The following is a 12,903-nucleotide window of genomic DNA, read 5'->3' on the forward strand; positions in this document are numbered from 1 at the left end:
ACAAATGTGATTCATGAGTTAATTACCAATATTTCAAATAAAAGTAAAAGACAATGAACAATGAACCAATTGACAGACAGACAACAATGGTCCTGATATTTAATAACAGTAAACTGTTACTTGAGGTCTAGTTCATTTTGTAGAAATTACCAGATGAGGGGAGATAACTCAAAATGTATTTTCAGTTTTATAGATAGAAAATAAAGAAAATGAGTCATTGAATGCATGAGAGAACTTCAAGAAGAATGAAAAATAATTTTCAATCTTGAATAGAGAAATTTCTTGCATGAAAAATGATTAAAAAGCCTGCTTTTTAGGGCATGTTTTATCATTGTACTTTTATAGAGAGGGAATTTATACAATGAAGGTTTTGTCAGTATGATCGAAGTTGTTGTCTTATTTTTATTTCTTTTAGGAATTTATCTCTCTGTCAAAGTTGCCACTATGCTCAAAAATTTTTTATACATTGTTCTCGTTAAGAAGCCTACATGCCTCCTGGATGCACGATTTTCTGTCTGGATGTGCCATATCATGAATCCTTGGGTCCATGGACTCACCCTGGTTACACCAGTTGAGTCCTATTATTATCAAAATTATCCTTTAGCTGTTAAAAATTATCTGAAAATGTGCTTCTTGTCAATAGTTTTACCAGAAATCATCAGTAAAACTTAACCAGTGAGGAAAGACTTGAAATGTTGAATATATCTTTTGATTAAATGACTACATTTGTTGATGAAGTGACTACCATTGACGAATTTAAACTGACATTTACCTTATTTATGTTCACTTTCAATCAGATTTCCTTAAATGTCTGTCACTGTACCTAAATTGCATGATTATAGGTCATTTAGGCTTTAGACTAAAATTGAAAACATAACCATGCTCATCATTTAAGTTTAAAGAGTAAGAAGACAGTGACTGCTTTTCATAAGAAAGTATTAGACTGGCTTCCCATTAGAAACTGACCATATTAATTATTATAAGGTCATAGAATTGTAAGTTATACATACAACTCAGAAATCTAAAAAATGAACTTGGATATTATATACGTCAGTAATCAAAATTGGGTTGAAGGTAACACTAAATAAAAGTCAAAATACCATAATGATGTAATTGGATCTTTCATCTTGTAACATATGATACGACTCTTCAAATTTCAGTCCCTTTGTGGTAAGGGTAAGAAGCTGAGACATCCATTGAAATACCCCACTATATCATGAATTTTTTGACAAAAAATATTATTATCCTATAGTTATTTCAGCTAGGGATAAATAGATTTGAAAAATATCTGATGTGTTTTTGACAGTGTCACTGTTTAAATAGCATCTTGAAGAACATCAACATCTGATTAGTTTTAGATACTTATGATTAAATCAGCAATCTTGTCAATATTGCATCTTAATTTCTTGAACATTTCAAATATTATGAAGCTCTCAATTTCTCATAATCATAAAGAAAGAAGTTAAGAAGAAAATCTTATTACCATATTTACACAAAGAAGTCGTTAAATGAAATTGAATACCCTGCATAATTAACATGCTTATCATTAACATATGGTCAAATCGCTAAAAAATCTCCTAAATTATTGAAAACTATCATTCTGCATTGACAATAATATCTTGGTGTAAATTAGATACACCCATTCAGGCTAACCCCCTCAAGGTGTATCTATTTCTTGTTGCTCCTTTAAAAAAAGAAAAGAAAAAAAAAAGCATTGAAAGTAATAAAATTGATAAAAGCACTGACTGTCCATTATCATTGAAGATGACCTTGAGGACTAATTTTTCTACAAGCAGTAGTATCAGCAGTTATATAGGGCTGGCCATGGTATCCTACTAACATATATTTTACATGTTCTGACGCAATATGTAAAAGTAGATGAAACAGGTGTTTTAGTTGTGATATCAAAACAGGCAGAAACAATAACAATAAACATCTACATCTGTTCTTTGTTTTTATCTTTAGACCAAAGCCTATATAACGATCTTATTACTTTGAAGCTATTTCCAACTGAAACCTTCATGCAAATGCTCATAGTCATAATTTTGAAAAGTTAAAGGATGTACAAAAATATGGAGATCAATATATCCATAAAAGAAAAAGTGCTAAGAAAAATATTAAAAACTCTCTGAGGTCAGTTTTGCTTTAAGGCAATTGGAACCTGACTTTTTTGTTTACATATGAATCATTGCTAGTACCAAAGGATTACTAACTTGGTTCAGAGATATCCTTTGGAATCAACAGTCAACCAGTAATTCAAAGTGTTTGTCATTATCAACATACCCTTTCCAGTGGAAGACCAAATTTCTACTCAAATATCCAGTTGACTCACTTTTCAAAACTTACCTATTTATCCTGAATATGCATGAAATATTTGCCATTGGACATTAAGCATACAACAATCAATCAATCAATATACAAGAAATATTATCAACTTATTCAGCTTAAAGTTTATTTTTTGGTTGATTACAAATAGTGTAATTGCTTATACTGTGGATTCATACAGGTGAACCACGAAATTAAATATTCAATGAATGACAAATTTTCTATAGGCTTATATGCAGACTTTGGCAAAACCACGAAATTACATATCCACGAACATGCAATTTCTCGTAATCCACGAACATTGGTACCCACGAAAATAAATGAATCCACAGTAATACTCATGTCATTTGAACTCGGATGGATTAAGTTGTCTCATTGCCAATCACACAACATTTCCTTATTTTTATAAGGTCATGTAACTTCAAATGTAATTTGAAATTGTTCTCAAGAAGTTCAATGAATGACGATGAGATATTAAATAATGGAAAAAAGGGATATGGTATACAATATTTCATGATTCAAAATCCCTACACTTGTTTGACTGTGACCAAAGCAAATGAATAGCACTAGTGTTATTGTGGCACTTTTTTTCAAAGCTAGCTGCAACCAAACTTTAAGTTCAGAAGAGTATTTTGGTGCTGCCTATCATTTATGGGCCTATCAAATTTTGACTACTCAAATGGTTGATTATTAGAAGATTTTTTTTATACGACCGCAAAAAGATTTTGGGGTCGTATATTGCTATCACGTCGTCGTCGGCGTCATCGTTTGAAGACATGTGGTTTCAGGACAATAACTTTAGGTTAAGTGTATGGATCTCTATGAAATTTAAGCAAAAGGTTTAATTAATACCACAAAAGGAAGGTTGGGATTGTTTTTGGGGGTGATGGTCCCGACCGTTTAGGAATAAGGGGCCAAAAAGGGGCCCAAAACAAGCATTTTTCTAGTTTCAGGACAATAACTTGTGTATAAGTATTTTGATTGCTCTGAAATTGTACCACAAGATTCAATACCACAAGTAGAAGGTTGGGATTCATTTTGGGGGTAATTGCCCAAACCATTCAGGAATTGAGAGCCATAAAAGGTCTAAAACAAGCATTTTTCTAGTTTTCAGACAATAACTTGTGTTTAAGTGTATTGATGTCTCTTAAATTGTACCACATTTTACAAGAAGAAAATTTCTTCAAATGTTATTTTTTTTTGGAAAGGGGGGTACAAAAAATTTTTTTAGGGGGAGGGGTGAATTTTTTTTCAAGATTTAAGAAATTGTCAATTTTCCAAATAAATATTTGAGGTCACAATTTATTTTGCTAATTCTTACTATATACAAAGTATTGCGCAACAGCGCAGTGTATTGTACAAAAGCAAGAAATCTTCAATTGAATATAAATTCAAATCATATAACCAATTTCAAGTTCTTTGACTACATTTATTCTGTGTAAGAAACCTAAAATGTGTCAAATATTTAATTACAATCCAAATATAGACCTGTATCAAGCTTGAATATTGTGTCCATTTTTGCCCCAACTGTTCAGGGTTGGACCTCTGTGTTCGTATCCAGCTGCGCTCGGCGAGAACAGTTTATTAAAACTTTTTTTGGAAAATAATAAAAGGCAAAAAATGGCTTGCAGTTTTTGCCAGAAAACAGTTAGTATAACATTTTATCTCTAAGACCCAACATTTCCAAAATTAAACGATGATTATATAGGGAATTGGGGAGATATCTATACCATATTATTTTTTATCTGATAATTGATTAAATATTTTTACAATTACTTATAACATGGAATTAATAAGACACAACAGTAATATCGTAAGTTATCACAGATTAATCTCATTTTATAACCATCTGTTTGTTTTCTCTGCCTTTCATCAGATTTTGATTAAGATAATGAAACTGCTCATTCTCTGCACAAATACCGGTACTTCAGAAATTGCTTCCAATACAAACAATTCAATGCAATTCTGAAAATTTACATTTTAAGGAAAAAATACTTAACATGCAGTTGATGAAGCCTTGCCAAGTCTTTTCTTTAGAAATTTTGGCTGTAGTTTAAGACTCTTTGATAAAAAGGAAAACATTTAATCTGTTTAATTGTTTCAACTGATTAATTCTAAATGGTTCGCTAATCCAGGTCTATCAAAAGCAGACATGCATTCTGCATATTAAGCAGTATTTTTGTGGATTAAGGATTTGGAAAGTTTTCAGTTCTGACTTACATATGTGCTGTGTGTTATGTGCACTATTTGGTGATATTAAGTCATTTCATAGATCTGGATTTTAGTCAGCAAAATTCAGCAATAATCTGTTGGATTTATAAATCTTGTTTTTTCTTGTGAAAGTATTATATCTAAGTTGCTTATAGAGGATATTAGAATTTTAGTCTGGATTTTTTATTTGAAAAATTGTCATTTTAAAATATATTGTCAATGGAATTGCAAAACACCATTTATGCAAAGCTGTTTTGCCTTATATTTCTGCACCTTTAACCCAATGTGTCACTGTAATAAGTTATCTAATGAAAGCTTCATTTGGTTACATATATATCTATAGAAACCTGATGTAAAGTGTGAAGTAAACTATGTGAAGTGTTAAGAATTCATTACTACAAACAACTGTGAATCAAAGAATTACTACAGGACTGCTGTGAAATTATTAACAAGGATAAAACATTTTTTTCATATCTAGATTTCAAATATTTATCAGCATCTTGAAAGATATGAATCTTATGATAACATTAAGATATACAGATATCTAATTTTCTACATTTTTATGTTTATTCTTTTTTTTACACTTTTTGTCATGTTGATAAAAAGATTCAGTGATTTTATGTGCTTTTCACTGTATGTGTGCTTTAATTAGAGGTAAAATTTTAAAAGATAAGACAAGCATGAAAGTGGAAAATTTGGCTGCGACTCAATAATGGAACACTATCGTGGTGGTTACATAACTTTCACAATTTTCTGCTCATTTCAACCTGATGCCGATGTCATAAACCTAAATGAAGTTCAGTCTGATTTAGATACCTTATCAGAAACCCAAAATATGGATTATATCGGAGGATCAAGGGAAATAACTCAGGATATTAATACTATTCAAGGAGCTGAAGGGGTATGCTGAATTTTGTTTGTTTACTCATTCTTATTAATTACATTTTATTAAATTTGTTAAAAGTTAATGTTTTGAAATAAGCCACATAAAGATAAGATTGATGTGTTTAGAATGTAATTATTAAGCCCAATAAATTGAGTTTTAGACATATGAAAATAAACTTGTTTGTGTGATTGTCAATCAGACAGCTATCTAAGGGACATGGATGTATGCATACAGTGTATATGTATGTGCGTGCAAAGCTCTTGTTAGTAATAATGTACATCCTTTGCATAAGAGTTCAACTAGTACATTGTTAAAATTACTTACATACTTTCTAACATGTAGAAAAACTATGTTGGGTCATGACCCATGATTTAAGATTATTTTTTTGCTAAATAATAATACATTTGTTTTGGTTAATAAGTACCTCTTTTTCCAAACCATTTTAAACCAGTTATATGTTTATTTTGACATTGGAAAAAATAAGTATCCTTTTCTACGCTTTTTATCATGACTGAAAAGGCAAATTAACTCAATTTAGGGTTGAAGGAAGAAATTTTGTTCTATTATTAGGCTATTAAACAAATCCTTGAAAAAAATATATACCGGTACTCTGTATATTATGATAACACAATTTGGTGCACCAGGTGTTTCATGCTAGTGGGAAATTTGGTCCTGCTCCTTGATCATACTAGTGAGTGGATCGGAAAGATTCTTTTTAAAAGATTTGTTCATCCTGTAGGGATAGAGGATGTCTGTCATCATTTTACACTTGTAAGGGGAAAGTCGGGAAAACTTTTCATTCTTGATCATGTTGATGGTGCTACAAAAATAGCTTTCTTTATAAGCTTTTTACTAATATTTTTATAGGGAATTTGATGAAACATTCAAATTTTTTTCATATTTAATAGCTTTTTTTTCATTACATTGTACCAAATATGAGTTTAATCAGTTCATGTTTTCATGTTTTCATTATGGCCAGCGGTTGTCTTCAGTCACATCTTACAGCTATATTCGAAAGCGGCCTTGTCCATTCATTAAAATACCAATTGGCTAAAATATTTCTCTTATTGAAGTCATATTACAGTTTGAATTATCTCTTCAAACTGATCGACTTGTAAAAGGTTTCAGCCTATTTCTAGTGAAAGAAAGATAATATTGTTAGTAGCAAGTGCAGTGTAGTGAATGATATTTTTATGTCCTATTCCTGTTCAAATATGAGGGTGTTGTTGGGGGTTTACAGAATAGAGAATAATGGTAAAAAAATATAAAGAATAGAGAAAATGGATTAAAAATATAAAGAATAGAGAATAATGAGGTGCTAAATTATAAGGAATAGAGAATAATTAGCAAATAAAATAAAGAATAGAGAAAAATGGCCTAAAAAATTAAAGAATTCAGAAATGAAGGACCCACATCCAATCCCTCAAATATGCACAGTAATGTTTTTAATCATTTAGGTGGTGTTATTTTCATTTTTTTTGTATCCTCTATTTAATCTACTAGTATGGACAAGTTTTTAAACTTTAGCTATTTAGAGCTAATAGCATATTATATAAACAGTTGCCTATGTGACTGGAACACCACATATTGTATAAACACTTGCCTACTGTGGAACACCACATATTGTATAAACACTTGTCTTCTGTGGAACACCACATATCGTATAAACACTTTCCTACTGTGGAACACCGCATATTGTCATCTAGATGTCTTCTAAATTTTGGGTTGTTGGGTTGCTGATGCTTTAAAGTATATCTCACATATCCTTTAATTCTGGGGCATCAATGGCCATGTGGTCTATGTAGTTCATCTACGATATCACTAGCCTGTATACATTGAGGTTATGCAAGTGCTTTCAACTCTAAGTTGACTAGGATTGCTTGTTTTCCTGCCAAAAGGTATGTGGTTCTCTGTCACTCTGGCTTCCTCCACCAATAAAAACTGGCCTCACAATGTAGCCAAAAGTGCTGAAAGTAACTTTAAACCTAAACAATCAATCAATACTTTTATTTATATACTTATATATGGCAAGCACTGTTAAGACTTGTCCTGCCTTATAAGTCAAGGTGTTTATGAACTCAGAAGAGAATCACCAACAACTGATTTGTAAATGAACAAAAAGGTAAGCATGCAGCAGCCATTAAAAAGTTAATTTACCTTTCAGGATTAGATTCCTAAAAAGAAAAAACATAGGTTTAAGTTTTATTCTTGAAATTAACTTTAACTTCAGTAAGATGATGACAAATTTTCACTAAAAATGTGTGTTCCGTATAAAAATATTGACATTGAGTATACATTATTGCACTAATTCATGCCATTGTTTATACAGATATGTGAATGTTATGTTTGTGATTTGGAATAATTTGATGAAAAGCAAGACTGACAATAAGCTAGTAATAGACATTAGAATATTGGCAAGTTATCTTGAGTTTATAAATTGACGAACATTCCAGATTCATTATATAATAAATTAATAATATGAAACAGCATTCCCTTTCATTGGACTGAAGTTGTTCTAGAGTATTACTTGTAGATCTAGAATACATTTGTTCAAAGTTTCATTTGACCTCACTATGAAATTTAAATTCAGGATAATTTAAGAGCTTGATGTATATGATATTGTTTAAGGGAGTCCTTCTGTCTGTTTTTCTGTCGGGTCGTCCTTCTCTAATTTCCATCAAATATAAATTCTCATCTTCTGTATTAGAATGATTTGATATTTGGTTAGGAACTTCATAATGTTGAGTTATACAGTGCAAGTGATTTTCAGGTTGGAAAACTGCACTTCCTGGTTGATTTACTAGTATGTTTACTGCTCTGGAGCTAGAGAACTAAGGCTCATATAGATCATGGCTCCAATAAGAAAAGGTTGATAAAGAATATTTCTTCATTAGTTTTAAGGTTATTAATGTTCTACCATCATATCTCTTAGGTGTAAATTTTCATATAATTGTTTGCTTTGATTGGAATCATAGAGCAATAATTTCACCTTACAATTTCCAAATCGATATATTTTTAATAATTTAGTCTTTCTTAATTTGGGTTTTTATTTTCTTGGCTTAGATCATCATAAAATTAAAGGAAAAGTACTTATGGGTCATATACTTACACTTTCACATTAGATATTTTAATAATCTTTGAGTTTTTTTTTTATTATACTGTGTTTACAATTCAGCTCATTGTTTAGGGCAGGGGCTGTGTATTTACTGATTTTGTGTCATGGATGGATACCCCATATCCTTTGTTTTTCTATGCAATTATAGCAGAGTAGCAGAGTATCTTCATATTACATTAACACTTTATCGTGGATCCATGTAATATTTGCCACTAGACATTAAAGTGTAACCAATCAATTCAGCTGTCTTAGTTACGATCGGTGAAATTTGAATTGCTCAAGTGCAGAAAGTTGAGTGTTAGATTGATCCTCCACCAGATGAAACAAATGACTTTACAGTTGTTATTTCCTTTCCTCTACCACACACAGCAAACTTAGGAGAAAGAGTAAAGACTACATGAATAAAGTATAAAAATATACTCAATGAATATCTCTCTATTCATCAATGCAATTGTTCCTAAAGTGTGATGTGCATTAAGGATTATAATAATTTATATATTTTAGGGATTCTTACAAGACAGTGCTGAAGAAAGGTTACGAAAAATAGAGTCAGAAAAGGATAGTTTGTCTCTACATGTTAGTGTCTTGACTGACCAAATTGATGCCCAGGCTGAAAAGATTAGAGATTTGGAATATTCTCTGGCAGAGAGACGTGACAAGATCATCAACACAGAAGATATGTTGCAGTCAGTAAGTAAAGTTAAATTGACACTCATGTTATAGATCTTAATTAATAGTTATTAATACTATAAATTCATAGATAACAGTTGACTAGGATTTCCAGTTTTTCTGTCAAAGGTAGGGGGTTCTCTTTAGGTGCTCTGGCCTCCTCCACTAATAAATCTAGCCACCAAGATTTAGCAACAAGTGCTGAAGTGGCGTTAGAACACCAACAATCAATCAATCAATTATACAAATTACTGTATGCATATATTATTGTGATTTTTTTTGTCATAGGACAAACATGCAAGACTATCAAATACTAATATAGATATTATATTCTGACCTTGTACCAAATGAAAATCAATAACCTTTCCCAAGACAGGATGAGTATAATTATTCCATATTGATAGAACTTTAGTAGGTTTTTCTATATGAATGGGATTTTGAATAAATAAGCATATTCACCTGCGGAAAAAGTATATTCACCGCGCCAAACATCGCATGCTTTTACGTGTATAATAACGATACAATGTTTGACGTTTAGTTGGTTTTGGTAAATAACTGTTATTTTATACATATTTTTCTCGCTCGGAACATGGAATAAAACAATTACTGTCTTTTGTTTCGGTAAATATGTGGTTTAATTGACTTTTGAAAAACCTAGTGACATTCACTTCGGCCGTTGGCCTCAGTGAATATCAGTTTTTCAAAAGTCAATAAAACCACACATTTACCTCATCAAAAGACAGTAATTGTATAATATTCTACAACACAATTAATAAGCAGTCATTTGCAGGAAATAATTGTGTAAAAAAAAATTTTAATCCACCCTTCAAGAATTCTCCCTGAAAGGGGGCTACAAGTATGAGAAAGTAATGGAAATGTGGCAGTCAAATTAAGGGAATAAAATATCTGCCCATCAGTTATGATCAAATTGCATTGATCTTATTTGGATTAATTTGGTTCCCATCCATATATTCCTTTGAGTTCGAAATGAACTTGTATTTGCAGCCAGAGCTTAAAAGTGTTTCATCACTCAAAAAGTTTACTATGTATATTTCTTATTGAAACACTTTTTTTATTATTCTAAAATATAATTTCTTGTCTGATTTGAATGAAATTTTAACCCTTAAATACAGTATTGAAATATTTGCATGATTTATATATGTGTACAGAATTTTGCAGGAAAAAGTTATATATATACTATGTTTAAATAAAGAGGAAACAATGTTCAACACTTCATATCAATACATGTGTATTAGTATTTGAAAATGATTTTTTTTCTCAGTAATGAGGTGTCATAAAAATATATGATGATAACCATAAAAAACCTGTACATTTATGAGTGTATATACAAAATGGTTTAACAGGAAAAAAATCTTCAAAATTGGACCTCCAATAAGTCTTTAACAATTAAAAATATATTGCATAAGGAATTTTTATGTGGTGAAACACTTTTGACTTCTGACTGTAGCTTAAAAATTCCAAAAGTTATTGTTATTTATTTTATTTATCTTCTGTGTCCAATCGAGGGTTTAAACATTTTAATACTATGATCCCTTTATTTGGGTTAAAATTTTTGTGGGAAAAGGGAGGTTACTGTGATGTAAACATTACAGTTGTCTCCCTTTGCAAGTCAACCTTGACATTGATTCGGGGAAACCATTTGAGCTGCAAAGTTATCAAGATTTAAAAAGTTAAAGAAACAAAGAAATCATAGAATTGCATGACCCCTTGAGTAAGTCAGATTTCTAAATATTCAAAAAGTCAGTTGGTATGTATGATGAGCTGAAAATTTGTGTTAAATCAATGGATAAACAGATTTTGTAAGAAAATCTAACCGAACTCTCTGAACCTCTGCCACTCCGTGCTCGTTTATATATACATTTCCATTCAGAATAAAATATATCATGTTTCATCTTGTGTAAAGAGAAATTCTCCATGTACACACATACTTCTAGATTTCATATTGGTGAAAACATTCGTATTATTTTGTACAACTACAACTTTTTTTGTCAGACATGTCAACCTGTCAAATGGTTAATTAAGTTCCTCAAATTTATAATTGTCCCTTAAATGAGTGATATTGTTGTGCTAATAATAAGAAATCTTGAGTTTATTCTATTTATTAAAACTAACACATACAGGATATTGATTTGATGGGATCCATTTGCTGAATACCTTGAGGCAAGTAAGACATGGATTTTAAAGCTATACACATAGATTCTTAGTCGTAATCATGTGAATGATCCTGTGAAATAAGTGAATCTGTACAGTACTTCCAAATGATCGTTATAGGGATCTGATCTCAATTTTCTTCCAACAGTCACACAATTAGTCAAAATAAGGGTAGACGAGATTAACAAAGCATTGTCTGCATGCGTTATCAACATACATTCAATGTGTCACTACACCTTAAAATTGCAACAGGATGCCGGGTCAAAACAGAATAGTGGTAGAATATTTTAGGTGAAAATCTGTTATTATAATTCTCATTCTATTCAGTTCAAAGATTTTATTGATTAAATGGTATATATATATATACATTTACTATTTAAACAAAGTGATTGAAAAATTACATGATGGATAGAATAATGTTTGGTTTATAGTGTAATAAGTATCAATTTGCAATACAGTTGACTAGTGTATGCAATTTCCACTGAAATTAATATTACAGGTGATTTAAACTAAATCAGAGTGAAATTAAAATCTTCTTAAAATCAATTCCATTTGCTTAATTGTCCTCCATAATGCAGCACATGTATGCAACCTCCATGTTGTTGAAACAGTCACTATCTTGAAATTACCCTTTTTGATAAAAAAAAAAACAATGTTTATTTTAATTCCCCAAATTAAAAAGTTTTCATGCAAAGCTATATATTAAATTTATCATTTAAAAAAATATATTGGACCATCAAAATTATGTTTGCATTCTTCCTTAATTGCTTTGGCAAATATGTTGTCAATGTAAATTACCTACCCAGTCTTACAGGAACCTCAATACTTTCGATAGCATACAGTTTGTTTATTAGGTTTGAATTAGGATTAATATTAGTCAGTTATTATCATACCTCAGTATGTATTTTCTTTATAAAATTTTAGACGAATATATTCACTATTTTTCTGAAATTGTCTGAAAAAGACTATTAACCGTTCAAAAACTATTAACTGGTTAATAGGCTTTTTATAGGAAATTTTCCCGTATTTTTTGCATCCTTTGAATGGACTCAACTCCCAAAACTTAGGAATGATTGTGTATAATGCAACTGTGCTATTTGCTCAGTCAAAATATTATGACGTCAATACAGAATATAATTTCGTGGAATTATTTACGTAGTGCACTTTAATTAAAAAAATTATGGGTTACTCAACATTTCACTTGGAACAGTTGTAAGAGTAACAGTACTAAGAGAATAACTACTAGTATACATTGTATACCAGTTTCTTTCTGTATAATAAAACACTTATTTACTGGCTAGTCGAACAATAGCAAGTTTATTGTCCCCCACGACAGCAACTATTTACCTCCGCTTCTCGTCAGGAAATAGTTGATGCCTCTGGGAACAATAAACTTCCTAGTTGTGAGAATGGCTGCATGATTATGAAGGTATTTCAGGATATAAAAAATAAGATATGATTCTTAAAATAGAAGAAAGCCCCCTCCCCCCCCCCCCTCCCAAAAAAAAAAAAAAATAAGTGATTG

The 12,903-nt window shown here is 30.8% G+C and overlaps 1 protein-coding gene across 9 annotated transcripts in view; it reads left to right on the forward strand.

The window, feature by feature from the left end:
• LOC127706775 (liprin-beta-1-like) overlaps positions 1-12,903 on the forward strand; it is a 187,263-nt gene that overhangs the window by 113,404 nt on the left and 60,956 nt on the right. For 5 of the 9 annotated variants that reach the window (XM_052211451.1, XM_052211452.1, XM_052211455.1 and 2 more), the window contains one exon: positions 9,042-9,227. The exons of 2 other annotated variants lie outside the window; for them this stretch is intronic. In XM_052211451.1, the coding sequence (XP_052067411.1) occupies positions 9,042-9,227 (186 nt within the window). Of the gene's footprint in view, positions 1-5,233; positions 5,438-9,041; positions 9,228-10,837; positions 10,939-12,903 lie in introns of those variants that run through there. 2 more of the 9 variants (XM_052211454.1, XM_052211458.1) reach the window with 2 other exon arrangements.

Source organism: Mytilus californianus, unplaced genomic scaffold, assembly GCF_021869535.1.
Source record: "Mytilus californianus isolate M0D057914Y unplaced genomic scaffold, xbMytCali1.0.p SCAF_6, whole genome shotgun sequence".
Taxonomy (NCBI): Eukaryota; Metazoa; Mollusca; class Bivalvia; order Mytilida; family Mytilidae; genus Mytilus; species Mytilus californianus.